This window comes from Ylistrum balloti, unplaced genomic scaffold (genome assembly GCF_031769215.1).
Source record: "Ylistrum balloti isolate Yb309-2 unplaced genomic scaffold, AGI_CSIRO_Ybal_v1 Utg369906, whole genome shotgun sequence".
Lineage (NCBI taxonomy): Eukaryota > Metazoa > Mollusca > Bivalvia > Pectinida > Pectinidae > Ylistrum > Ylistrum balloti.
This window is the reverse complement of record NW_026782031.1, coordinates 22,469-49,678: the sequence shown is the minus strand read 5'-3', so window position 1 is coordinate 49,678 and position 27,210 is coordinate 22,469. Positions and strand designations below refer to the sequence as shown.

The 27,210-nt window shown below is 33.3% G+C and overlaps 1 protein-coding gene across 1 annotated transcript; it reads left to right on the top strand.

The window, feature by feature from the left end:
- The first annotated feature begins 252 nt into the window (after window positions 1–252).
- Window positions 253–26,552, top strand: LOC132546692 (inactive ubiquitin carboxyl-terminal hydrolase MINDY-4B-like). The gene is made up of 15 exons (XM_060210410.1): window positions 253–405; window positions 4,868–4,885; window positions 6,413–6,518; window positions 8,415–8,488; window positions 12,569–12,697; window positions 13,668–13,762; window positions 16,742–16,907; window positions 17,619–17,684; window positions 18,119–18,189; window positions 19,931–20,093; window positions 21,638–21,703; window positions 23,350–23,436; window positions 24,206–24,383; window positions 25,318–25,414; window positions 26,504–26,552. Exons 1-15 carry the CDS (start codon window positions 253–255, stop codon window positions 26,550–26,552), a joined length of 1,518 nt encoding a protein of 505 aa, XP_060066393.1.
- Window positions 26,553–27,210: the final 658 nt, after the last annotated feature.

Below are 27,210 nucleotides of genomic sequence, written 5' to 3'. Positions count from 1 at the left end.
TAAGATTTTTGAATAAAATGAAAACATGTTGATATCAATGCAATCAAACTGGCTCTATATAGCCCCTGCCTTGAGAATTTGGAATAAGCTAAAAGACATTTTGGACTGCCCCACCCTTCTCTGCGATGAACTGAATCATATTTTGTATATCAATTATATTTGAACAGATGCAGCAGCTGTGAAACATTTCTACTAACTATTCCTATGTGCCAAAATATTGTCAACTGAGTGCCCAGACTTTACGACTGCAAAATGGCACAAGCAGACACTGACATAAAAATGAATGGTGCTAGTAATTCCACGGAAAAGAGTGATCTTGGTCTCACTCCGGCTGGATATGAACGTGAAAGACTAAACAAATTACTCAAGATATTGGACAGTGGATTTGGCCTGGAAGACAACAAGGTGAGCATATTTCTGTAAAGATGACTTTTAGTCATTAAAATGAAATACATGAATCAAGTCATATGTTATATTACATTCAGATTTATAGTCATTGCTTAGTTACAACCTACACAATAAGTTTATGATCTCAACTTTATATTTGTATGTCTTACTGGGCAATGCTCCTTGTAGTCCAAAGTTTATTTCCTCAATATACAGTATAAATCTGTTTCTGGATGATCGAGGCAATGATTTTGGGAAATGCAAAAGGTCCATCCCCAATATCATGTACATTCTCTATCCCTGGCCTGCTTCCTAAGTCTCACAGATATTCCAACACCTACATTTATTGGCAATTTTTTCCATCAATAAAAAAACATAACTTTTTATCAATCATAATTCCTTGACCTTGACTCTTGTTTGTTGCTTAATTACAGGTCCATTCTCTATACCATGGCTCTTGTGAGTCTCTTAATTACAGGTCCATTATCTACACATTGACTCTTGTAAGTCTCTTAATTACAGCTCCATTATCAATACCTTGACTCTTGTGAGTCTCTTAATTACAGGTCCATTATCTACACATTGACTCTTGTAAGTCTCTTAATTACAGGTCCATTATCTATACTTTGACTCTTGAGAGTTTCTTAATGTCATCTCCGTTCTCTGTACCTTGACTCTTGTGAGTCTCTTATCAATACCTTGACTCTTGTGAGTCTCTTAATGTCAGCTCCATTCTCTATACCTTGACTCTTGTGAGTCTCTTAATTACATGTCCATTCTCTATACCTTGACTCTTGTGAGTCTCTTAATTACAGCTCCATTATCAATACTTTGACTCTTGTGAGTCTCTTAATTACAGGACCATTATCTATACCTTGACTCTTGTGAGTCTCTTAATTACAGGACCATTATCTATACCTTGACTCTTGTGAGTCTCTTAATAACAGGACAATTATCTAGACACTGACTCTTGTGAGTCTCTTACTTTCAGGTCCATTCTCTGTACCTTGACTCTTGTGAGTCTCTTAATTACAGGACCATTCGTTATACCTTGACTCTTGTGAGTCTCTTAATCACAGGTCCATTCTCTATACCTTGACTCTTGTTGTGAATCTCTTAATTACAGCTCCATTATCAATACCTTGACTCTTGTGAGTCTCTTAATTACAGGACCATTATCTATACCTTGACTCTTGTGAGTCTCTTAATTACAGGACCATTATCTATACCTTGACTCTTGTGAGTCTCTTAATAACAGGACAATTATCTAGACACTGACTCTTGTGAGTCTCTTACTTCCAGGTCCATTCTCTGTACCTTGACTCTTCTGAGTCTCTTAATTACAGGACCATTCATTATACCTTGACTCTTGTGAGTCTCTTAATTACAGCTCCATTATCAATACCTTGACTATTGTGAGTCTCTTAATCACAGGTCCATTCTTTATACCTTGACTCTTGTTGTGAGTCTCTTAATCACAGCTCCATTATCTATACATTGACTCTTGTTGTGAGTCTCTTAATCACAGCTCCATTATCTATACATTGACTGTTGTTGTGAGTCTCTTAATCACAGGTCCATTCTATATATTCCTTGAACTATTATTCTCTTAACTCTTCATATTTTCTTCTTTGACCCATGTTGGTCTCTCATCTTCAATATATTCTTTATATTTGAATAAACCTGTGTACATTAATTTTTCTAACCTTACATATAATTACATAGTTTTCCTCCAGGTTTTTTTTTTCTTCATAAGACATATAAACATGTTGCATTTTAGTGTTTATATCAAACCTTTTCTTAGCTCTATAAGCAAGACAAAGAGCAAAATTTGCAAACGTTTAACTACAGAGGTGTATTCCTTGCATACATTACTGGTATATTTGTTAAAGTATGTGTATAGAGATACATGCAGTGTTTGACACAATGATAGACGAGGCTTCTCATGGAAATCTTTTGAACTTGTTTGCAAAATTTGTCAGAATTTATTTACATGGCCTAAGTAAAAAACTGCGTCAGAATCCATTAAAGATGATTTGTATGCTGTCATCTCTTTTCATCTTGGCTCTTTACAAAGTAAAGTAACATATATTATGTGGGTTGGCATTTTGTGTACGTCACATCTTTAAGAATTTTCTATTGAATAATTGATTGCCCATCACAGATCAACAATAGATAACATGCTAGAAATAGAAAACATATAGTCAGCTTGAATTATATATGTTTTATCCTTACTGAGCAAACAACATAGATGTTATCAAAGTGTTCGTAGCATTTCAGGGAAGAGGTGCTTGTTAGACTGAGCAAAACATGAATCACAAGTACCTCAAGCCGAGTTATCAAAGTAGCGGTATTATTTATTTTAGATAACACGAGTCTGGATTTGGGCAATGGCAGGAAGTGTCAGTACATTATAATATGTAAAAGCTTGTTCACTTGCTTACTTTCTTTCATCCTTCAACATAGCTTTAACATTATTTCAAGGGTAAAAATGTTCACTAACACTGAGTAACTAATGCATAAACATAATTATATTCCACACTTAGGTAAGGGGTGTAAATAGTAGTAAGTTTTGTGTTACGTGTGTGAGAGTGTGTGATAACGTTTTGTACAAAATATTCCATGAACCCTTGAACAGTTTTGGTTCAGATCGATTCGCACCATAGCATCACACCACCAAGATCTACACATGAAAAAATTGTTTTGGTGTCAAAGGTCACTTAAAAAGTTTGTGTACAAGAAAAACCTTGAGAACAGGGGGTATATCTATGTGAGCCCCTTCTCACTTTGTTTTTCAATCTTTCTCCCTAAATCTTATTTATCACATTTAATTTTCATTGTTTGTCTGTAACCATGGAAACAATGTATGTTGCTGTACTACAAAATACATTTTTTAAAGATCATCATTTGTATGAAGCAATAATTTGAAGAGTTTTAAGTGTGTCATGTTATTGTACATTACTGTGATGATAGTTTCTCATTTCTGTAATGACTTCATCATGTTTGTGTTTCCTTTTTCGATAATATTCTGGTTGATTAAGCATATGGTTTCTTTGACTGATCAGGAACATGCACCAAAGTGATCACTGAGGCTCTGTAATATTTAATTAGATACAAATGAGATATTCTACATACCATTGAAACCGTTTATAATATATAAGGTAGTGACAAAGTTCAGCTCGGTGCTGACATCCAAATTTTATCACAAAAGTGAAATGATGCAGTTTTAACGTTTCATTTTTCTGATAGATTCTACACATGCAACATATTGGAAATAACTGTCAAAGTTTGTCTGTAATTACTATTAATGTACTTGTACTATACTGGGGAACATCTACATCAGAATTAAATGACTGATGCCTCGCTTTGTTCGACTGTTTCCTCTAGGGGGCCAAAAGAATTAACAACAGTTTGGAGCATTCAGTCGTCTGTGACAGGATATTGTGTCCTTATCAGCCAGTCACTGGGTACTTCATTGAGAGGAATTGTTACTATGACGACCTAATTAAATTTTCATGGAAATTGTGGAAAACATTGATTAAAAATCTATGACCATATTTACATATATTGACAACACTGTGATGATGACAACAGCTTTCCAAACTTATGTGATAAAAATGTCACATGCTCCATCATATATAGAATTTATTTTGACTCCCAGGGAGATAGAAGTGCACATGGATATGAATGCATCTATGATAATTTGATGGGAAATGAATAAATGATTCCATGCATGTACATCAAGCTGTGTATTCAGTCAGACATTGTGTAGGTGACGTGTTGGATCTTTCCGAATGTGGGGTTTGATTTTTTGATGTATGAAACCATTTGACTTTGAGTATTGTCTCCTGGTTACCTCAGGTAAATTTTAACATTTCTTCTTTGAATCAGTTGATTACTTTGATGGTTTTCTAATTACAAATGTGTGTGATGTATCTCTTTTGATCATAAAACGGAAGAACTTTTATAGTCGATAAAAGCTGTAAACTATTTGTATATCATTTGACTGTAAAACTACAATTTTAATTCTAAAACCGTGAAGATGATTATTAAGAAGAGCAATGATATGGTCACTTTTGGCAGTAAAAATTTAAATATGCTTTAATGATAAAATACATTTCACATATTTCATGGCGAAATATTGATTTTCATATACAAAGTATTCTGATTTTTTTTAAAGATTTTACACATTTCTGTAAGAAAACTTACATTATAACACTTTTCAAAATAGAGTTATATCATTTTCATACCTAAGAATGATAGATAAGTATGATTTTTATACGTTTTTGTAAGGAAATACATATATGATATAATCTATACACTTTTTATGATATTGGATTAGTCAAAAAGAATGTTTACACTTTAAGATAGTAAAATTGTATAGTTCTTTGGACTGTAAAATGAATACAGTTTCTTTTGTTTAATCCTAATTTTTTGGACATCTTGGAATGACAGTACTTTACAATTTGTACACAAATAGGTGGAAGATTTACCTGTAGTAAGTATTTTACCCCAATGTGTTGATGATATACACACATCCCTTCCCTGATTTGGGTTACTGTTGGCCTTTATTTTCGCATCCTTCTCGACCTCTGTGTGACCCTTATCTTCCCACGGATGTTATTGTTGTTAATTCACTGTTTTCACTACTGATTGACATTGTTGTGCACGAGCTGACACCAGAAAGAAAAAGTATAGTAAAAAATATACACTTTCTACAATATGTATACAGGACATTGCATCTTGTATAAAAAAGCTGGGGATATAGACCCCTTCAGATGATGATATATTTTATATTTAAATCTTGTTATTTTTTTTTATTTGACTTGTTAATAATTAACTTATTCTGACTAAGAACAACTTGTCATGTTCACCTTTCATTGACATATTCACTGACAGATAAGAGCTCATTCACTGTGGGATAACAGCTTTTCTGACCAATTGCTTTTAAAGAACGACGGACTCCAAATTACAAAATGTTATTTTTTTCTGTTTTTGATTGTTAATTTCATCCTCTGTATATATGTTACAAGTAAAAGGTGATTGCACATAAAACTTTCAGGTAAAGTTAAATGTGACAATTTATCTGTTGGACCATGCTGACCTACACTTTTTAATCATGTCACTTGGGTTGTTTGTGTTTTGTTTTTGTCTTCGTATTGAAAGCAACAATAAATCACTTGAGCATTTTGAGTTACACTTCTTCGTTTAATCATACATCACTGCTTCTTCAATTTTTCAGAATTGTTTTATTTTAAAAAAAAATTGGATGTGTTTTATAATTTGAATGACATCTTGATAAAGTATTTTTAAGTGGTGATATTTCATGAAATTTTAGTGAGAAATTATATTTCAATGATATAGAAATAAAATAATGTTTTGTTAAACGTTGTTGTAGTAAATATTTATTAAGACCCAATGAAGTGATGGGGTGATAATCACCAAAAATTTGAAGTAATAAAAATGTAATTGGTTAGAGATAAAACCAACTAATTGTTGCTACGATAACAAAGATTATGAATGGGTAGATTTCAGAAATGTTTCAGCATCACCTTTTCTTATCACAGAAATTTGTGAAATTGTTCAGGACACTATATGTAATTATATCTTTAAGCAGTATAGAATGGCAAGAGAGGGGCCTCCCCTATGTTGTTCAGTGAGGTAGCCATCAACAAATAAAGAACCAAACAATTATGAATTGTGCTAAATTGCCTAGAAATATATATAAACGATTGCAGAAATTTGATAGCTAACTATTTGAATTTTCTATCATTACATATTGACTTGAATTCCAAAAAAAAAAATTTAAAAAAAGAAGGAATGAGTACTCTTAATGGTTAATATTTGCATATCACTTTCCATTGTGCATTTATGTTGTGTTCACAGGAAACTTAAGTTATTTAATGAACCCTATGTAAGCTGTTATTATATAGTCACATTATTAATATCCAGCTGAAAGACTGTGTAGTACATTTTATACAAACTGACTAACAATTGAAACCTTTTACTTCACTTTCGTCTACAGAAAAAAGTAAAATTTCGAGATGCCAAGAAGACTGCACCAAATCCACTAACCCAGCGAGTGAAAACATTTTATGTTGACAGCTGGCCAGAAGTCACAGTTAAGTTAGGTAAGTATAATATTACAGCTCCAACATATGTAACCTTGCTATCCGAGTCTCATTTTATTATTTTTTTTACAGGTGCTTTCTGACTTTTAGATATTGAAAAAGTAAGGGTACATTGTTAAACAAACATTATATCTTAATAAACATTAAGGAATTAATTAACACTGACACTGAAAGAAACAGTCAATTGACAAAATGCATTAAATTTTTTAAATCAAAACAGAGTACTTGTTATGTACTGAATATGCAGGGTGAGTGTCGGCAATGAAGTAGAAGATGGTTACTCTTCTGGAACACCTGGTCTTATTCTCCTTTTACTTTTTCAGGAGTCTCTGTGTAAATCTATCTTTTGTTCATATTTTGTCCTAGTTGTATTGAATTTGAGTTTGGATTATGATTATGTTAACATGTTGGTATTTTCTTGTTATTTTTTTTTAGTGTGTATGTATGATTCAAAATAAACTGCATGTAAGATCAAAACCATTAAAATCAGTGTTGATAACCTATATTAGAACTATCAGTGATTAATTGATAGGATTATGAAATCTACAACAGGCAATCACACAGAAAATGAAGTTTTTTTTTAGTATTTTTCTGTTTTTATTCACATCCAGCATTTAGAAATTGTTTTTTAATCATAGGCTTTGGTGGATTTGAAGAAATGGGAAGAATTTCTTCAGAAATGTTCAAATTAAATTTAGATTTTATCCATTTCACCTGTGCACAATATTTTCTAATATATCAATAAGTTTTGGGCTCTTTCAGTAAGATTTTTATGACCAAAATGTTTATTACTGTAGACACTTGATACAGTTATTTCAGTAAGTCAAACTTTGGGTGACAAGTAAAAGTAAAATTTGTATGTACCTTAAAAAGTCAGCAAACAAAAACCTTTGAATCAATGAAGTTTCTAACTTTCTCTTATAAAGTGCCACTCTAGTACATAATGGAAATTTTAGATATAATTTTATTTTCACTTGAGTATTGAGAGAAGTTCAAGTTTTATAATGAGTACACAAACTTGAGTACCCGGTACCTGCTGCCGAAAATTCCAGTACTCATTTCCTCCTCCTACTGTCTTATCTCACTTTAAGGATCATCGGTTGTGATGTTCTTATTCTGTGAGAGATTTATTGACTTTTCATAAATCACTTCAAACAGTGTTTAAAGTAGTAAACTTTATAGTTATGAGTACTCATGAATATATCGACCAGGTATTTGTCAACAATAAAGATCCCCGATAGTGGCTACTTACAAGATTAAAGTGAATTTTGTCAGTCGTTGATAAAGCAAAAAAAAATTTACTGCCCCTAGTAGTTTTGTCACTAAGCAGTATCTAAAGAGATTAATGTATCTAGGGCAGCTTACCTAACCAGTTTCATTGTCCTTAAGTTACCTCACTGTCTTAAATGATTTTTTGGACAATCGGAAATTTAAAACTCAAAATTAAAAAAATTGAAGATTGTCAGATATACAGAAATTAAAATTCTATTAAAATGCAGCTAGATGTAAACAATTGTTGTTGTTTATTTCTAAAACAGAACAAAATGTAGAGTGCTAGTGTGTGATATTGATAACAGTGTAAACTATAGGAAGTTTGTCAAAATTCATGTTTATGTATATAATAAAACAATTATTTACAGCAATTCCTGAATAACTTCCTTAGTAACCATAAATACATACCATGTTTATTGGACAACAAGCCTGTGACGAGTAATAATCCCACCCACAGCTTCCTTAGTTACCATAAAAATATACCATATTTGTCCGACAATAAGCCTTTATTTGGTATTAATCCCATCCATAGCTTATTTAGTGACCATAAATACATACCATATTTATCAGACAATAAGCCTTTATATGGTATTAATCCCTAACTTTATCCCTTTACATTATTAGGGAACACGATCCGTCCAATGTCTGGAAGTCGTCATTTGATTGGTGGAACACCCATTACGGTGGAAACTGCTGTGGTAAGTCTAATTAATGACAATTTTCACCTTAAACCATAACACTAGTTGTGGTCAGTTTTGTTATCATTATGTAGGTGTTCTGCTGTCCTGGAGGACACATATTGGTCTCCTGGTATTGTTGTGATATGCTGACGTCTAAACGGAATCATAAGGCATAGTGTGTCAAATACATGTTTTGGGAGGCATGGATTGGCCTTCTGGTTTTGTTGTTATATTCCGATGTCTAAATGGAGTCACAGGGCACAGTGTGTCAATATGTGTCCTGGAAGGCACAGATCAGCCTGCTGGTTTTGTCATTATATTCTGACGTCTAAATGGAGTCACCGGGCACGGTGTGTCAATATGTGTCCTGGAAGGCACAGATCAGCCTGCTGGTTTTGTCATTATATTCTGACGTCTAAATGGAGTCACCGGGCACGGTGTGTCAATATGTGTCCTGGAAGGCACAGATCAGCCTGCTGGTTTTGTCATTATATTCTGACATCTAAATGGAGTCACCGGGCACGGTGTGTCAATATGTGTCCTGGAAGGCACAGATCAGCCTGCTGGTTTTGTCATTATATTCTGACGTCTAAATGGAGTCACGGGTCACAGTGTGTCAATATATGTCCTGGAAGGCACAGATCAGCCTGCTGGTTTTGTCATTATATTCTGACGTCTAAATGGAGTCATAAGGCGTAGTGTGTCAAATATGTGTCCTGGAAGGCACAGATCAGCCTGCTGGTTTTGTCATTATATTCTGACGTCTAAATGGAGTCACCGGGCACGGTGTGTCAATATGTGTCCTGGAAGGCACAGATCAGCCTGCTGGTTTTGTCATTATATTCCGACGTCTAAATGGAGTCACCGGGCACGGTGTGTCAATGTGTGTCCTGGAAGGCACAGATCAGCCTGCTGGTTTTGTCATTATATTCTGACGTCTAAATGGAGTCACTGGGCACAGTGTGTCAATATATGTCCTGGAAGGCACAGATCAGCCTGCTGGTTTTGTCATTATATTCTGACGTCTAAATGGAGTCATAAGGCGTAGTGTGTCAAATATGTGTCCTGGAAGGCACAGATCAGCCTGCTGGTTTTGTCATTATATTCTGACATCTGAATAGAGTCACTGGGCACAGTGTGTCAATATGTGTCCTGGTAGTGCAGATCAGCCTGCTGGTTTTGTCATTATATTCTGACGTCTAAATAGAGTCACTGGGCACAGTGTGTCAATATATGTCCTGGAAGGCACAGATCAGCCTGCTGGTTTTGTCATTATATTCTGACATCTAAATAGAGTCACTGGGCACAGTGTGTCAGTATATGTCCTGGAAGGCACAGATCAGCCTGCTGGTTTTGTCATTATATTCTGACGTCTAAATGGAGTCATAAGGCGTAGTGTGTCAAATATGTGTCCTGGAAGGCACAGATCAGCCTGCTGGTTTTGTCATTATATTCTGACATCTGAATAGAGTCACTGGGCACAGTGTGTCAATATGTGTCCTGGTAGTGCAGATCAGCCTGCTGGTTTTGTCATTATATTCTGACGTCTAAATAGAGTCACTGGGCACAGTGTGTCAATATATGTCCTGGAAGGCACAGATCAGCCTGCTGGTTTTGTCATTATATTCTGACATCTAAATAGAGTCACTGGGCACAGTGTGTCAATATGTGTCCTGGCAGCACAGATCAGCCTGCTGGTTTTGTCATTATATTCTGACGTCTAAATGGAGTCACTGGGCACAGTGTGTCAAATATGTGTACTGGAAGGCACAGATCAGCCTGCTGGTTTTGCCATTATATTCTGACGTCTAAATGGAGTCACTGGGCACAGTGTGTCAAATATGTGTCCTGGCAGCGCAGATCAGCCTCCTAGTATGTGATATTCTGACATCCGAACGGAGATTTAAATCGTGATGTGTCAATTAAAAACACATATCCGTAGTATGGCACTTCCTGTTTTTAGATAAAATATGATCCAACAGTTTCACTTGTCATAAATGATGTAGATTTTAGTCATATAATGTAGTTGTAATCAATCAGTTGTATTATTGTAATACTGGTACCTGACTGAAAAGGTAAAATGAATTAATCATATGATTTTGTGATTTGGTACGGTTATGATCAATAAAAATGTGGATTGTTTTATTATTCATCATCTTTTATTGTTAGATTTTAATGGATATTGATTTTAAAGTGCAAAGCTCTCATTTGCGTTGCTGATATCACACAGCAGGCTTAAAATCAAACAGAAATTTTAAACTTTTACCAGGATTTTCATGTAGACAACTGGACTGGAACCATCATACCTGTAATTAGGGGTTCAAAAGACTTTTAAAGTATTCCAATTTCAAAGTTGCTATCAGATGTGTTCATCATGCATCACATATCCTTCATTGATTTAAGGACAAAATCAATCTTCTTTTACTCTCTATGCTTTTGATAGCCCTTAAGAAGATGGGCTATGAAGCGTTAGGTGAAGATCTAAGGTGCGTGGTTCAATACTCCCTCTCCTTGTCAGTTTGTGTTTCTCAGAAAGCTGAGAAACTGACTGGTCTCTGCAGATGTGGTTGTATCCTTCAGCAGGACACTTGTCCATTTGCTTTGGATGGCATGTGAGGGACCTCCTGTATGTTGTTCAGGGAGGTAGCAGCAAGGAGACTCGGCCTCAAAACGACCCTGGCTGTTTACGGGGTGATAAACTCTGCAATTAAACAAATAACTGCTGTTATATTAGAGTTGACTAATTGACAGTAAGATTGCGTCATTACTAAATGGTGTAAAACTGTAAATCAATATATATATAATGCACGATGTATGTACTGCTGTTTAGTGACAGAATATGAAAATACAAGTATAATTAGATAACTGAAAACACTAATTACTGTTTTAAAGTAGAAAGGATGAGGCACAACACACATGGATCCACTGCATAGCGTATTGTTTAAATTACATCCTACATGCTGACATGTTACGGCCCAAAGGAGGCCGTCTTCAGAGCACACCAGTTACATTATGATGTTGTTTGCAATTAAAGTACATGACCTTAATTGTTATTGTACCTTAGTTGCAAACATCATAATGTAACTTATATTTATTCTTCCCTGATGAGCCCTGCACTGAATACTTGAGTATCCACCCTTGGATCCCCACCACAACTATGTATATGGAACTGAATACCCTGCAGGGATGTTGGGCTTCCACCACACCTGTTGTTACTAATTACTGTTTTGTTAACATGAGTTAATTATTGAAAACTAGAAATCTAGGTAAAGGACTGACAGATATATAGTACAGAGTATTGGGGATTCATTGACCTTGACCTTTAACACAAATGCTGGCTTCATTGTTCTGGAATATCATAATGTATGATGGAGCCTAAATGATCAGGACACCCTTAATCCCTAATTTAAATGAAGAGGTCTTGTGACTTAGACAAGGACCAGTTCAATGTCAGGACAAAAAATGTTTTCTTTTATAATGGATAAAGCCTACATTTGATAGTGAGGGCACAAAAAGTTTTCTTTATTATGGAACAGGCCTACATCTGGCAGTCAGGGCACAAATAGTTTTCTTTATAATAGAAAAGGCATAAATCTGGTAGCCAGGGCACAAATAGTTTTCTTTATAATGGAAAAGTCTTGCATCTGGTAGCCAGGGCACAAATAGTTTTCTTTATAATAGAGGAGGCCTACATCTGAAAGTAAGGGCATAGATCATTTTCTTTATAATAGGAAAGGGCTACATCTGGTAGCCAGGGCACAGATAGTTTTCTTTACTATGGAAAAGGCTTACATCTGAAAGTGAGGGCACAAATAGTTTTCTTTATAACTGGAAAGGGCCTACATCTGGTAGTCAGGGAAAATGTTTCCTAAGAGCATCATCATCATATATACCTATACCTACTACCAACTTATCCTGAGCTTGTTGCGGTTGATACTTGCATTGTTAACATAATATATATACATATGGATAGCATCAGTAGGTCACAGAAAAGAAACAGTCATGTATCCTCATGTGTCCTTTTAAGGCCCAAGTCTGTATGTTTGTGATTTAAATCACAATAGACTTTTAAATTTACTCTTTTCTTTCTTTTTCCAGGCTCTCAAACACATGATCTTTGGATCATGGGCAAGTCAGGTCCATTTCTTTTCCACAGAATGGAGGAAATCAACTATAGATTTCTATGATATCTCTGGACCATTTTCCTATGGACTACAGACACTCAGGGTACATTATCCATTCCAGATATTTCTCCACAAATGTCATTTAAATGCAAAATGCTTTATCAGTCAAAAGGAAAAGACAGAAGTGATGATTTTGTTTATCATGAATGTCAATTAATTTTCAACTAACTATTTTGATAATAGCTATCATAGTCTGGGAATTATAACTGTTTAAACAGGTGAAAAAAAATGCTTAAAAATAGCTATTGTCAGCCATCTTCACTTAAGGGTGAATGTTACCTCCACACTTTTCTTGAATATTTTTTTTCCAAATTGATATTTCAGTATATTATCATTAAAGTCCAAATAAGCTGTTTAAAAGAGACACTTTGTTGGGTTACTTAAGTAAGAATTCTTTTTAAATCAAGATTGGTATGTGGTAGCATATATCCTTAAGTTAAAACCTAGCCCCTCCTGGTCTAGGTTGTTTACTGAGGACAATGATAATAATGATGGAAAGGTGGGATTTTATTTGCTCAGAAACAATGTCTTTAATGTACAATAATGATTATAAAAAAATTCTTTGCTAATTTAAAAAATAACTTTTATATATCTTAATTCATATTTCATTAACATTATAGCTAGATAATTGGTGATAAAACAGCATCCTTCACTTTCTGGAATTTTGCTTAATTTCTTTTTTAGAAATATAGATTTAACCACTATGATTCTATAATACTTAAATTGATACCTTAAGGTTTTAATTGTGTTTTTTTTCTTCATAGGTGGGACTCTTTTTTTCATTATTTTGTAATTGATAAATTACAAACAACACAACAGTGTTTAGGATAAAATACATTTTCAGTTTTGTAATATTGTGTTAGTAGATAACTCGGAGTTATATTTGAAGCTTTTCATTCTGGTTTCTGTAATCTTAACAATTAAAATCTTTGTAAAAGGTATCAGTTTGAGTATAACTCTCCTACCATTCTGTATAAATAACTGTCTATTCTGCTTGCACACTTCACTTACAGAGCGGTTCGCGTGGCCTTGTATTAGCTATACAGGCCTATCTGTTAAAGAGTCTCATTTTTGATCGTCAGTTTGCTTCACTAGCTCTCATACGGAGGTAAGTATTGTGTGAGTTACCCCAAATTTATTTTTAGGGCTGACTTTTTCACATCCTCAGGTATCCTCATTTGTAAATCTATATATATCGAGCAAGAGAAAAGATCCTAACTGGAATGATAAAGTGAGAGAATATCGATTTTTTTAAAGTTTATTTGTTTTAATTTATTGAAATTCAATATAAAAGTATTAATTCATAAAAATAAAAAGCAATAGATCAGCTTGAATTTGTAAAATTCTTACACATTCAAAAAAATCTATAAATAAATAAAATCTTTTTACATATTCCTATAATATTTGATAATAATTTACAAAAATAATGATATATTAAAACAAGTATCAACGATATTGAATTATTTTGTTTCCTGAACTTGTGTGGGATTTAAGATTACAAATAACAGTTATTGCTGTTGAACACCATGTCATTCATAGGACTGATTCTACCACTGCTCTTTGTTGAAATGTTGATCACCATCTGGACTATTGTTCGGTATCTTGGAAGAAATTATTTCTGATTTTCACTACAAATGAAATTAAAAGCTAAATGAAGTGATTATAAATCATTATGATAACAGAGATGAATAAAATTAGACAAATTGTGAAAAGTTTATCAATATTTTTTTAAGATCAAACTTAGGGAGACAAACTAGATGTGAGACACTGTTATAGATGATGTAGGTAAGGAATATTGTCGATGCAATATTTTCTCTGTAAAGGTTTGAAACATGAACCTACAATTGATGATGATATTTCTATGATAAGGTCCACAAGTGACTATATAGGTAGCCCTGTAACTCTACAGAAGTGATATCAAACACATGAAATATTAAAATTTAATTATTGAGCCAGTAGATTAAGATTAGCTTGTGAAACTTGATTTGAAGAAAGATAATTCAGTATTTTGGGTTCACTATTGATTGATTGACTTCATAATGAATATTCCAGATAACCTCACGTTACCTCATGTTTATCATGAGTGATAGTGGCTGTCGAAGAGTTCTAAATTGAAAAAAAAAAGGAAGCACTCCTTTAGGACTAGTTGCGTATTTCAATTGCACTTCATTCCGTTGCAAAATCTTTTCTATAGGCGATGAAATGTTTTTACATATCATCCATCACTAGACTTTAGTGTACAAGTGCTAGTTTAGCAACAGAATGAATGGAAATTTAATGATTTTTCAAAGTCTTTGAAATAGTGTGCATCATAACCCACAAGTCAAAGGACAAAACATATCTCCTCACAACTACTCCTAAAGACAGACGTCCATCCATCTGTCTGTCCGTCTGATTTCACCCAAATATACCATATCAAAGTATACCTTCCTAAATCTTTGTTTCCCTCAGGCAACAAAATCACCTGGATTGTAAATCTGATTTTTTATCCATAATTTATCATTAGACCTCAGATCACATGCATTTTTTAGCAACGGAATGAAAATAAAGATAAATTTTCTAAATTTTTGATGATTCAGATCACGCCAGGTATTTTTATATGTTATATATATTTTTATCTTATCTTATCGAAATTTTTACTGCTAGATATTATCTTCAAAAATTTTAATCAAAATTGACTGCAATAAAATGAGAAGTCACTTGACTGCAGGATAAGGTTACAAGGTCAAGTTGTCGTAAAACGTCTATAGAGTATATGAAATATATTTTGTATTTGGCAAATATAAGTAGTAACTTTTTATCGGTGATATTTTTCCATTTAGGCTTAGGTTTGGAGTCCAACACATCTCTGGACCCTCCCTGACATGCCAGTACATATATGTATTTACAATACCAAAATGAATAATTATACATGATTGGTGTTTGTATTGATGATGAAAGGAGATATAACACACAGTTACAGAGAGTATGAAGAAGCTTTTCATTTAAATACTGTAATCAGTAATATAACTCTTTATCAGATTATCAATGTTCATCACAAAGACTAAAATTCAATCTAATTATCACTGCTGTCTACCACATGTCAAAAAATCTATGAATTAAATTCTGTGAAGAGGTAGTGTTTTTTTAGGGTTTTTTTCGTAGAAAATTTGCATGTCTTCAGGTACAGTTTAACTGTTTCTCTGCAGTTTTAGAATTTCATTAAAGATCTTTCAACAGTAATTCAGTTCTCTCTAAAACAAGCACTTGCACTGGTCAATTTGTTTCTATTTTCATTCCATGAAATAAAAATTTGCATCATTTTGTAATATCATGTTTGGTTGGCCAATAGTGTTGTAAGAAATCAGAGAAAACAATCTGTTATAAATGTGATAAATATTGCAGTCTGTGATAAAGTTATAAGGATTAACACAGGTAAAGGGGTGTACTCTTTGCATATATTCCATTTTTAGTGTTATAGCTCAATAACCTAGAAAATCCTTCAGTTGATCCTTAGGAATCAGGTAAAAGTGTGTGCTAAATCTTTTTTAAAACTACATAAATTAAGCAACTTCAATTTGGTAAGAAAAAAAAAAAAAGAAAAAAACCCACAAAAACAAAAAACTTGAATTGTTCATACATGTTTCACACTTGAACTACCAAAATAATATTACTTCTAAACTGTTACATTCTAAATTTCATCACATCGCAGACATTGATATGATAGAAATATTGCTGTCAAAAGACATTTTATAAAAAAAATTGTTCTCACTTATATAAAACCTAATGATACTTTCACTACTAAATCAGTTTTGGTAAAAGGTACCCTCATACCTCACAATTTTTTTTTTTTGTAACTGGTCATTACATTACCGTTATTTCTGACACCTCTACCAGTTAACAGCCAAGGAGTAAAAATCAGGAAATTTGGCAGGTATGGTTGCCTCCCACTTTCAAGCCCAAACTAATATTACCACTAAAATATTACTGTTGAAATATCCAATCCATCCCCATCTCCTCACCTCCACTCCTAAATATTGTCACTAAAATGATACTCTTTAATTTTGTTTACGTGAATTTGATTATCTTTTTTGAAACTTTTTAAAAGTGCCCTTCAGCCAAATGAGTTTGAAAGGAAGCGTGCTCTGATATCAGCGATGTGTCAAATTTTGTGGAAAGTTGGTGAAAATCGGCGGTGCTGTATTTGTCTACAACAGGTTGACCGATGCTTCCCTAATGACTATCGCTGTCGGGATGATGGAATCACAGAGAAGGTAAATTTTAAATTATATTTAAATTATCAACAATTTGTTTGCTGTATTTATTTTGGTTTAAGCCCTTTCCTGGTAGTAACATTCCAGTTTCAACAGTATTACCAGCAGAAATTAGGTACCTGTAATTAAATCCCTTAATCATTAATTATTATGGGCCAAAAGGGTGAAATTGATTTAAAACTTCAAAAATCTTCTTCTCAAATTCCCAGGATAGTAGAATCAAATAGATTTAAATTATGGATGGATGGATTTCAGAGGCTTAATCAAGATTGTAAATTTCATCCCCCCCCCCCCCCCCCCCCCCCCCCCCCCCCCAGGGTCTCACATTTCCCTCTTGACCTTGGTTGACCCCAAGGGGCTGATGGGCCAGGCCAAGAATGGATCAAATTGACTGAAATTTCAAAGATGTTCTACTGTTTATGGATGGAAGATTTTAAATAGGAAAATCAAATTTTTGAATTTTATTTCTTTAACTCAAACTTGGTTGAAAGCCTTTGTACTTTGTATGGGACAGCAGTTAATGTTATGCATTGTGTGTACAATGTTTATTTCTTCATTTCTATGACATGTTACGAGAACCATTGTGATTCAGGTGACTGTTAAGGCCCTTGGGGCCTCTTGTGTTAGTTTTATGTTATCACTCTAATTATAGGCAATGATTATACACTATATGATTACAGTACATTTGATTTACATTATTTAAATTTTCAGATTTTATTATTTGAATTCAAGAACTACAAGGACCTGGAGATGTTTATGAATAGACACTGGACAGAGGTAAATTTACTGTGAAAGTTTACGTAGAATACAATAAAAAATCATCTTTCCTGATACATATTTTAAGGTTGCATGTGTGAGAAACCTTGCGGAGAACATGATTTGAAGAAGTTGGTGCAATTTTTCAATTATACATTGTCTTTGCTTCAAAATTCAAGTACACTGCAGTCTTATAATCACTTAATCATGATTTGCACAATTAAATTCTCAGATATAAGTATTTAGAGCCGGTAGCTAAAATGATCTAAAAAATGAGAAAAAATCAAATAAATTGTCCAAAGAATTATATTGTTCATAATGTAGAGCTACATTATTTGTATGTGAGAGTAAAATCTTCAATTTGTGAGAAAATTGATTATGACTGGATAAAATACTTTAGATCACTTACTGCTGTAGTGTATTTAATGTATGGTTATTCTGTATCTGTGTTCTAGTTTCGCAGAGAGGGAAACAATGGCTGTATCATGTTCTTGTACAGCATCATCCTGTCTAGGACCACAGCTAAGTGAGTACTGTAATTACAAGTTAACCCTATAACAAAGGTCCACAGCTAAGTGAGAACTGTAATTACACGTTAACCCTATAACAGCATCATCCTGTCTAGGTCCACAGCTAAGTGAGTACTTAATTACAAGTTAACCCTATAACAACATCATCCTGTCTAGGACCACGGCTAAGTGAGTACTTTAATTACATGTTAACCCTATAACAGCATCATCCTGTCTAGGTCCACAGCTAAGTGAGTACTTTAATTACATGTTAACCCTATAACAGCATCATCCTGTCTAGGACCACAGCTAAGTGAGTACTTTAATTACATGTTAACCCTATAACAGCATCATCCTGTCTAGGACCACGGCTAAGTGAGTACTTAATTACAAGTTAACCCTATAACAACATCACCCTGTCTAGGTCCAGAGCTAAGTGAGTACTTTAATTACAAGTTAACCCTATAACAACATCATCCTGTCTAGGTCCAGAGCTAAGTGAGTACTTTAATTACATGTTAAGCCTATAACAGCATCATCCTGTCTAGGACCACAGCTAAGTGAGTACTTTAATTACATGTTAACCCTATAACAGCATCATCCTGTCTAGGACCACAGCTAAGTGAGTACTTTAATTACATGTTAACCCTATAACAGCATCATCCTGTCTAGGACCACAGCTAAGTGAGTACTTTAATTACATGTTAACCCTATAACAGCATCATCCTGTCTAGGACCACAGCTAAGTGAGTACTTAATTACAAGTTAACTCTATAACAACATCATCCTGTCTAGGACCACAGCTAAGTGAGTGCTGTAAGTACAAGTTAACCCTATAGCAACATCATTCTGTCTAGGACCACAGCTAAGTGAGTACTTTAATTACATGTTAAGCCTATAACAGCATCATCCTGTCTAGGACCACAGCTAAGTGAGTACTTTAATTACATGTTAACCCTATAACAACATCATCCTGTCTAGGACCACAGCTAAGTGAGTACTTTAATTACATGTTAACCCTATAACAACATCATCCTGTCTAGGACCACAGCTAAGTGAGTACTTTAATTACATGTTAACCCTATAACAGCATCATCCTGTCTAGGACCACAGCTAAGTGAGTGCTGTAAGTACAAGTTAACCCTATAGCAACATCATTCTGTCTTAGACTTAGATTCACAGATAAAGTAAGTCCTGCATTTAGATAAACTAAGGTCATTAATCAGAATTTATTTGCAACATTTTGTCAAGTTTGTAATTTCGAGAAGTCACTGGAAAATACAGTCTCCAAGGATGTATCTGTTCAGATGTGACAATCTATCTGGTCACCTGTGTAGTAGTACCGGCCACTCACCTGACCTCAACAGTCAGCCAGATGTTGGCTATAACCTGACCTCCAATTGAGAAAAAATGCTGTAGTCACCTAATTTTAATTGTCAATGTTCAGAATCACAAAATTCAAAATCAGTTTTAAGTTAAAATAATATTTAAACGTAACCAAGATTGTTACATAAATGCATACAAATTTTATAACTTGAGATTCTTTTTTGTTCTTGATAATCCCTTAAATACCCTCTTCGTCTTCATTTTGAAGAGATGTAACCAGGTTTTTCTTCTCTGCAAGTTGGGCACTCAAAACTCTGGTTTAGCAACTTGAGTTATCTCCCTTACTATGGCCACATACCTGGGGGAGAAAGAATGATGATGTCGTTAAGTATAACTAGACAGAAATAAAAGCATTTTCTTATAATATTACAGGATCTATGAGGATTTACAGATGGAAGAAGATGACCGACAAAGGAAGTTACTAACAGACAATGAAGACTGCACTATGGCCCTTCTTAACCTATTGATGACTGGCATGGCTACGCCTTATCTCCATAATAATAATCTCATATATGGCGAAGATGTCAAAGTACTGGTACGCATCACAAAACTTCCTGTTTATTTTTGTTTGAAAAAAAAAATAGAAAAATGTATAAGTTAAAACATTGAATATCTTTGAGAATTTTGCTTTTTCTTTTTTGAGAACATTATTTCTTTAAGTTATGTCTTGTTTGTTAGAGCACAGTGTGATTATTACATTTGAGAGGAAGGATGTCATGAAATTTAATAGTTTAAAGATTCTATCAATATGTAAAAGTATATTCATATATGAATTTTAGATTTTGAAAAATAAAATATCTTTATTTTTTTTTCTGTAAATTTACAACAATACAGTACATGAGAAATTGTTTATGTTATAATCCTGTTGTTTCAAGACAAAATTGCAATTAAAGTAAATAAAAATTTGAAATTTTAAGTACCAGATCGAAAAAAGCAATATAAAATACCTTTGCCTATATTTTTGCATGTACGGAGGGGCACTGATGTTTACCATGCATGTATCACTGTATAAGCACACTGTCCTATATATAATGACTGATTTGGTATGAGTTTTGCACCAATTTATTTGAGAAAGATATCAATGTTGTTAAATGGTTAAAGGCACTAAATCATTAGATTTTCGTTACATAACTGATAAAATTCATAGTAACATTTAAATATTCATTGGAAAATTGTGCATTTTCTATTAATTTTAATATCTAAAACTTTACATGACAATTTTATCAAAAACATCAAAAATTAAGATAAAATAGGAGTGACACAACACTTATTCATACCACTATCGATCAATGAGTGTTTGCACAAATTTAGAAATCATAACAAAGCAGAGGGTCACATGATGAACTTAGCTATCTATGATCAAAACAGGGAATGGTGGTAGACACAACAGCAAGTGTTGACCAGTGTCAGTTTGAAGCTGATTATTTTTATCAATAATTCTGAAAAAAAGTGCTTTAATTTTGTGGATAGTCTAATTTTATGTATGACAATGCTTTCCTAAAGTAAAAAAACAAAGAAATCTAACCATTTAGTCCATTTAAGGCTATATGCTACCTTACAGTGGCATATGAATCTTCAACTCCAAAAGAGTTCTTTCTACCAGAAAAAAACCTTATCAGGGAATGAAACATTTTCATTTAAATGAGATTTCTAAAGATGAAAAAACACATTTACATTAGAAATATCACTTTGATCTCTAAAAATTTATACAAAAGTGCTGATAAAGATATTTTCTAACTTTTACAAAATTCACAGTCAATAAAACGTGTATGGTAGCACATTTTTAACTGACAATGACATCATACCTGATTATAAATCTACCGTTACTTGCTGTTCAGTAGAATTACCAACAAGTACTATTACAATATCCTTAATAGGTCCACCCCTGACTTGCAGAGGTTACATTTGTCCACTTACAATGATTCAGCTGGATACATAGATACATGTAGTTTGGTATGCATCATTGAGGAGTTTGGTCTTTTGAAAAGTTGAATTTTATAAATTAGCTTTAAGAGGAATTGATAACAGGGATATGACTTTCAACCTGGTTTTAAATCACTGCATGAATATGTGAAACAGGATGATGAACCTATTAATGCCCGTGACCAACGTAACCCCAATCCAGACGAAATGAATGAAGAAGATGTAAGTTCCACTATGACTACAAACATAACGGGCACCATGATTATAATCCAAAATGGCTGCTTCAAAGAGTCAGTTATCATACTTATTTAAGAAAGAATAAAAATTCATAGAAATTATTTTCATGCAAATTCAAACATCTGAAATGGAGGAAAAAATTCTAGATAATTTTCTTCAGCATTTTCCCTTAAAGTGGAGCCTGTTATTTTTGTTTCAAATCTTCATTTTGAAAAGGAGTGTCTAATAGATCGAACTAATTTTATCAGTTTGTGGAGTTCTGCTGTCTGGAGTACTTTTTACTAACATACAATATAACTAGTAGTGTTAGTATATACCTTGCGTGTAGAGGAGCTTGCTGACTACCTTCTACCTATGACATTGTATTCTGTGTAACCTTAAAGTGGAGTTTTATGAGCCACAGAAAGCAATCCTACAGCCATAATTATTCAGAATTTCTAAGTCCAGATTTAATCATCAAGTTTGCATATGTAAAATGTTATACAATCAATGTATGATATTGAAACTGTTTGATAATTCAACCCTTCAGAGGTAAGATATCAGATCACTTAAACAATGTTTGTAATTATTCCTTTAGAATTGCTGATCTGTGGAGTAAAATATATTGCAATGCTTACAATGCTGAATCTATAATATATATCTAGTGTTATATAATGAGTTTTTATCAGACCTTTTCTCTATACCTGTGTTATATACGCTTTGACTTGAAAGAAAATGAACTTTTGAAAACAAAAACTTTTCTGTTAATGCCACATTTTGGTTAACTTCACATCTAACAAGTTAGAATTGATTTCATAAGTTGTTTACTTTTTGTGTACTGTTATTTGTTGTTTGTCATTAAAAATTCTTGTTTAGAGCTGCTTATAATCACACACATATATGTTAATCTTCTGTACAATATGATATACTGCAGTGTGTTTGTTTAGAGGTGCTTTGAAGCTTTGAATCCACTTGCAAAGTGTGCTTAATAATTTGAACTTTTCAAGTATTGTTGAAGAGAAATAACTCCCTTTGTCCTATAAACTCAACTTATTTTTTAAAATGTTCACTTTTAAACAAATTTAAGCTGATGCTAAATGTATTTTAATTTTAATGGGAAGATAGGGTTCTTTTTCAGCATCGCTAATTAGCTAACTAATGTTAGTTAATTTTGATTTGCATTTGGAAATTTCAAAAAAAAAAAAATTTGAGTTTATACAGCCATATTTATATTGATACATAACATAAAACATTGTATATACAGATGTGATAACTATACAATATAACTGATGATAAGGTCTTTTCCTTTCTTTATCAGCATCCTCTATTTTGAAGGCCTATGACCAGAAAATATATGGATAGAAGTTGGTGACACTGTTTTTTATTTAGGTGTCTAAATGTTACAAAACCTGGTGGTATTATCATTTGGAAAACACTGAGTACTTTATAAAGCTATAGGAACAGAGGCTGCAATACCATTTCCTACAATTCTGGCTTAGTGAGGGGTGGTATTGTAAATGCTGAGGAAAGTTACACTGGTCAAAAATTCTACAAAAACATATCATGTTACTTTATATGGTAGAATAACTGATAACATCTCAAAATAGACGGATACCCACATTGTATGATAACATATTTTAATGTTTTTCCAGGCCAAGCCAAGGAGAGGTATACAAGTCAGAAGTACCATTGGTTTCTTATACTATGATAAGGCAGAACAAACGAACGCTAGGACTGAAGTGAGTTTGTTTACATCGTAGCAATCTGTTTCAGAGTTTGTTTACATCGTAGCAATCTGTTTCAGGGTTTGTTTACATCGTAGCAATCTGTTTCAGGGTTTGTTTACATCGTAGCAATCTGTTTCAGAGTTTGTTTACATCATAGCAATCTGTTTCAGGGTTTGTTTACATCATAGCAATCTGTTTCAGGGTTTTGTTTACATTGTAGAAATCTGTTTTATAATACTTTTAAGACTATCTACAAAATTCTTGTCATTTTTTAAAGTGCTTTACTGTAAAGTTAGGTTTTTTGTGCGACTCCTAATTCATGGTTTTTAGAATAACTTTTTTTGTTTGCACTTCATGTTTAGTTTTAGTAATGCACTTTAATATCAGTTTGAACTGTTTATCATTTTACAGACCTAGACTTTGCAGATTACAAATATCTATGAAATCAATATAAATAAAACACCCATGAAAATTCACGCTTGTACTGTTATCATGTATTTATACTGTGTTAACAGCCTTTTACTGCACACCTATTAATAAGGCCAATAAGAGAAATATATTTTCTGATATTGAAAAACAATTAATATTCTCCCCAAAATTTTAGCTTCTTCAATGATTTCATTAAATTTTATTTGCACGATGATCAGGTATTTTTATGTTATTGTACTTTTATGATTTATATATTTATTTCAACCGTTTCATTGTATTCATGAAGACCACTCCGAGGATGTCTGTATGGCGTACAGTTATAATCAGTCTTCTCTATTCTATATTTCCATAGGTTGGCAGTATGCTGAAGACTCCTAAACTGCCATTATGGCTGACTAGTACCAATGGTCAGATTGGTTTATTGTTCAGCAATAAAATAGACCTTGTTTCTGACTGGAGGGTGGAGAATCGCTTCTCACTATACTACTACACAGGACTGGCAGCCCACAAACCCTGTATACTTGATATAGGTCAGTACTGATTTTGAATAAACCCACAAACCTTCTATACTAAATATAGGCCAGTACTGATTTTGAATAAGCCCACAAACCCTATAAACTCAATATAGGTCATTAACAAAACAGTGGATAAATAAGCCCAAACGCCAATTCTGTTGGAAACAAAATTTTAACAAAGGGCAATAATTCTGTAATTAAGGGGTTACAGACCCTGACTCTTGTACAATGCACATCATCTTGGTATAATCAGTGTATGCAATCAAGTTTTATTATCATTGTGTTAATGCAAGCAAAGTTATGTTCAGGGAACAAGTCTTAGTATGACCAAAATTTGACCAATGTTAATTTACATTTCCATAGTTTAAATGCAACAATATAAGATTATGCTCCAGATGGGAAATTTTAACAAAGGGCAATAACTCTGTAATTAAGGGGTTGTGGGCCTTGGATTGGTGTATAGTACATTGAGTATGACCAATATATACACAAAGGTTTATGATTCTTTCTTAACTGTGAGCAAAGTTATGCTGCGGACAAGAAAGGAGGGAAGGATGGACAGACAAAGCAGTAAAGATATGCTCCCCTAGAATGTTTCAGGAAGCATAATAAACAAAAATGGATTTTAGTAAAAATAAATCTTTCTAAATCTGAATAGGACATATTAAAAACATGTTAACATGCTAAACTGCATAGTGATATATAAACTTTTAAAGGTTTGATTTTGGTCCTTTATAGACATTTTCTGCAGGTTTTTCTTACTGTCTGTTGGTTTCTTCTTTGGATTCTATTTTGTTCCCATGTATATGTGTTTTATGTTTGAATTCTATATTCATTTTGATAAACTTCAGATATATGTGTATTAACACATATAAACACACATGAACACGTGTGAACACATATATACACGTGTGAACACATATATACACGTATCAACTTCTTTTCAAAGAAACAAGACATGGTCGCAGTGTTAAAGGACAGACACATCTGATGCGACGGAAGGAAGATGACAAGATTCCGTCCCTGGAGCACATCATAATGTCAAAGTATGTCAACTCTTAAATTGTTTGATACCAAAATTTTCTAACATATGTCTTATAGAAATTTTTTCTAACATTTGTCTGATAGAAAAATTTTCTAAAATATTTCTTAAAGGAAATTTTTCTAACATTTATCTTATAGAACATTTTTCTAACATTTGTCTGATAGAAAAATTTTCTAACATATTTCTTAAAGGAAATTTTTCTAACATGTATCTTATAGAACATTTTTCTAATATTTGTCTGATAGAAAATTTTTCTAACATGTCTGTTAGAAAATTTTTCTAACATATTTCTCTGATAGCAAATTTTTCCAACATATGTCTTATAGAAAATTTTTCGAACACATTTCTTAAAGGAAATTTTTCTAACATTTGTCTTATAGAAAATTTTTCTAATATTTGTCTTGTAGAAAATATTTCTAATATTTGTCTTATAGAAAATATTTCTAACATTTGTCTTGTATTCTGTGAAAATATGTGCAATGATACTTACTTCTTAATTAATACTTAACCTTTAGTTACATTAACTGCTGAATATAAACATATTGCTCTTGAACACTAATGAACATCTGGTGACTACAACAGCTCTGTTGGTCGAGCGTTGGCCACCTCAGGTGAATGTCCGAAGTGTGTTGATCGAGGCTCCCTACTTTTTTTTCTCAGGTAGCGGAGAAATTGACTGGTTGAGGTTTGCTGTTGAATTTGTTTTCTTACTTTTTCCCTGATTACTCTGAATGGCATATGATTGACCTCCCTTATGCTGTTCATTGAGGTTGCCAACAGTAACTACTTAGGTGTCTACATGGCATATACTCTGCAAACAGACAAGAAGACATCTGTTATCGACTTTATTTTCATATACCTATAAAGAGTTACCCAATCAATGAATACTATGTACCTGTTAACTGACGAACACAGGGCTATGGAATACATCAAAAAAGAGTTTCAAAAAACAACATTTATATGCAGATGTTAGAAAAGTTGAAAAGCGAAATTGTTTTGAACTTTAAACAGTTTTAGAATTGCACCATAACTGTTACTGTTCCTTTCACATGTTTCTGTTCAATAATCATCAACTTTTTTTCATCCACAGATGGTATGGTGCAGCCATCAAATGGCAGGGTTGTGATCCTTTCTACTGATCCGTTGGTACATATCTGATGTGAGTATCATTGGTGGAAAAATAGACCAATGAAATCAAACGACAACATCCTTCATCAACATAGACATGTTTAATATGTAAATTGATCTGCATGTAGTTAATTGTTACATAGCAATCAGATTCTGATTTTGTTGGTGGCTGTTATTTGGCACTGTGCCAAGTAATTAACATGCATTCTCATTGGTTCACAGCTTCTCTGTTGACCAATAAGAGATCCTGGTATTGAAGATGATTTGTATACCAAGTTGCTCAGTATTTTATCAAGCCATCTGGCCTGAAAGGTCATGATGACTTATACTCATTGTGTTTCATCTGTCGTCGTCCGCCATATGCCATAAACATTTCAAACTTGTTCTCAAGATCTGTTGGTTGAATATTATAGGCTCCAACTTGCTTGGAAGTAGTGTTATTTTTGGCTGCATCAAAAGTTTGACATAGAAGGCATTTTATAACATAACAATGGTATCACATTTTCTTGAACAATCCTGAGATGTTCCTGACCAAGTGTTATTTTGTGTCATGGTCTGAAATCCAAAATGGCCACCATTTTGAAACTTCTCCATTTCCATAGATGCCATTACCTTAAAATTTGTATGAATACTGAGAAATAAAGTCAGTTTTATTGTTACATTTAAAAA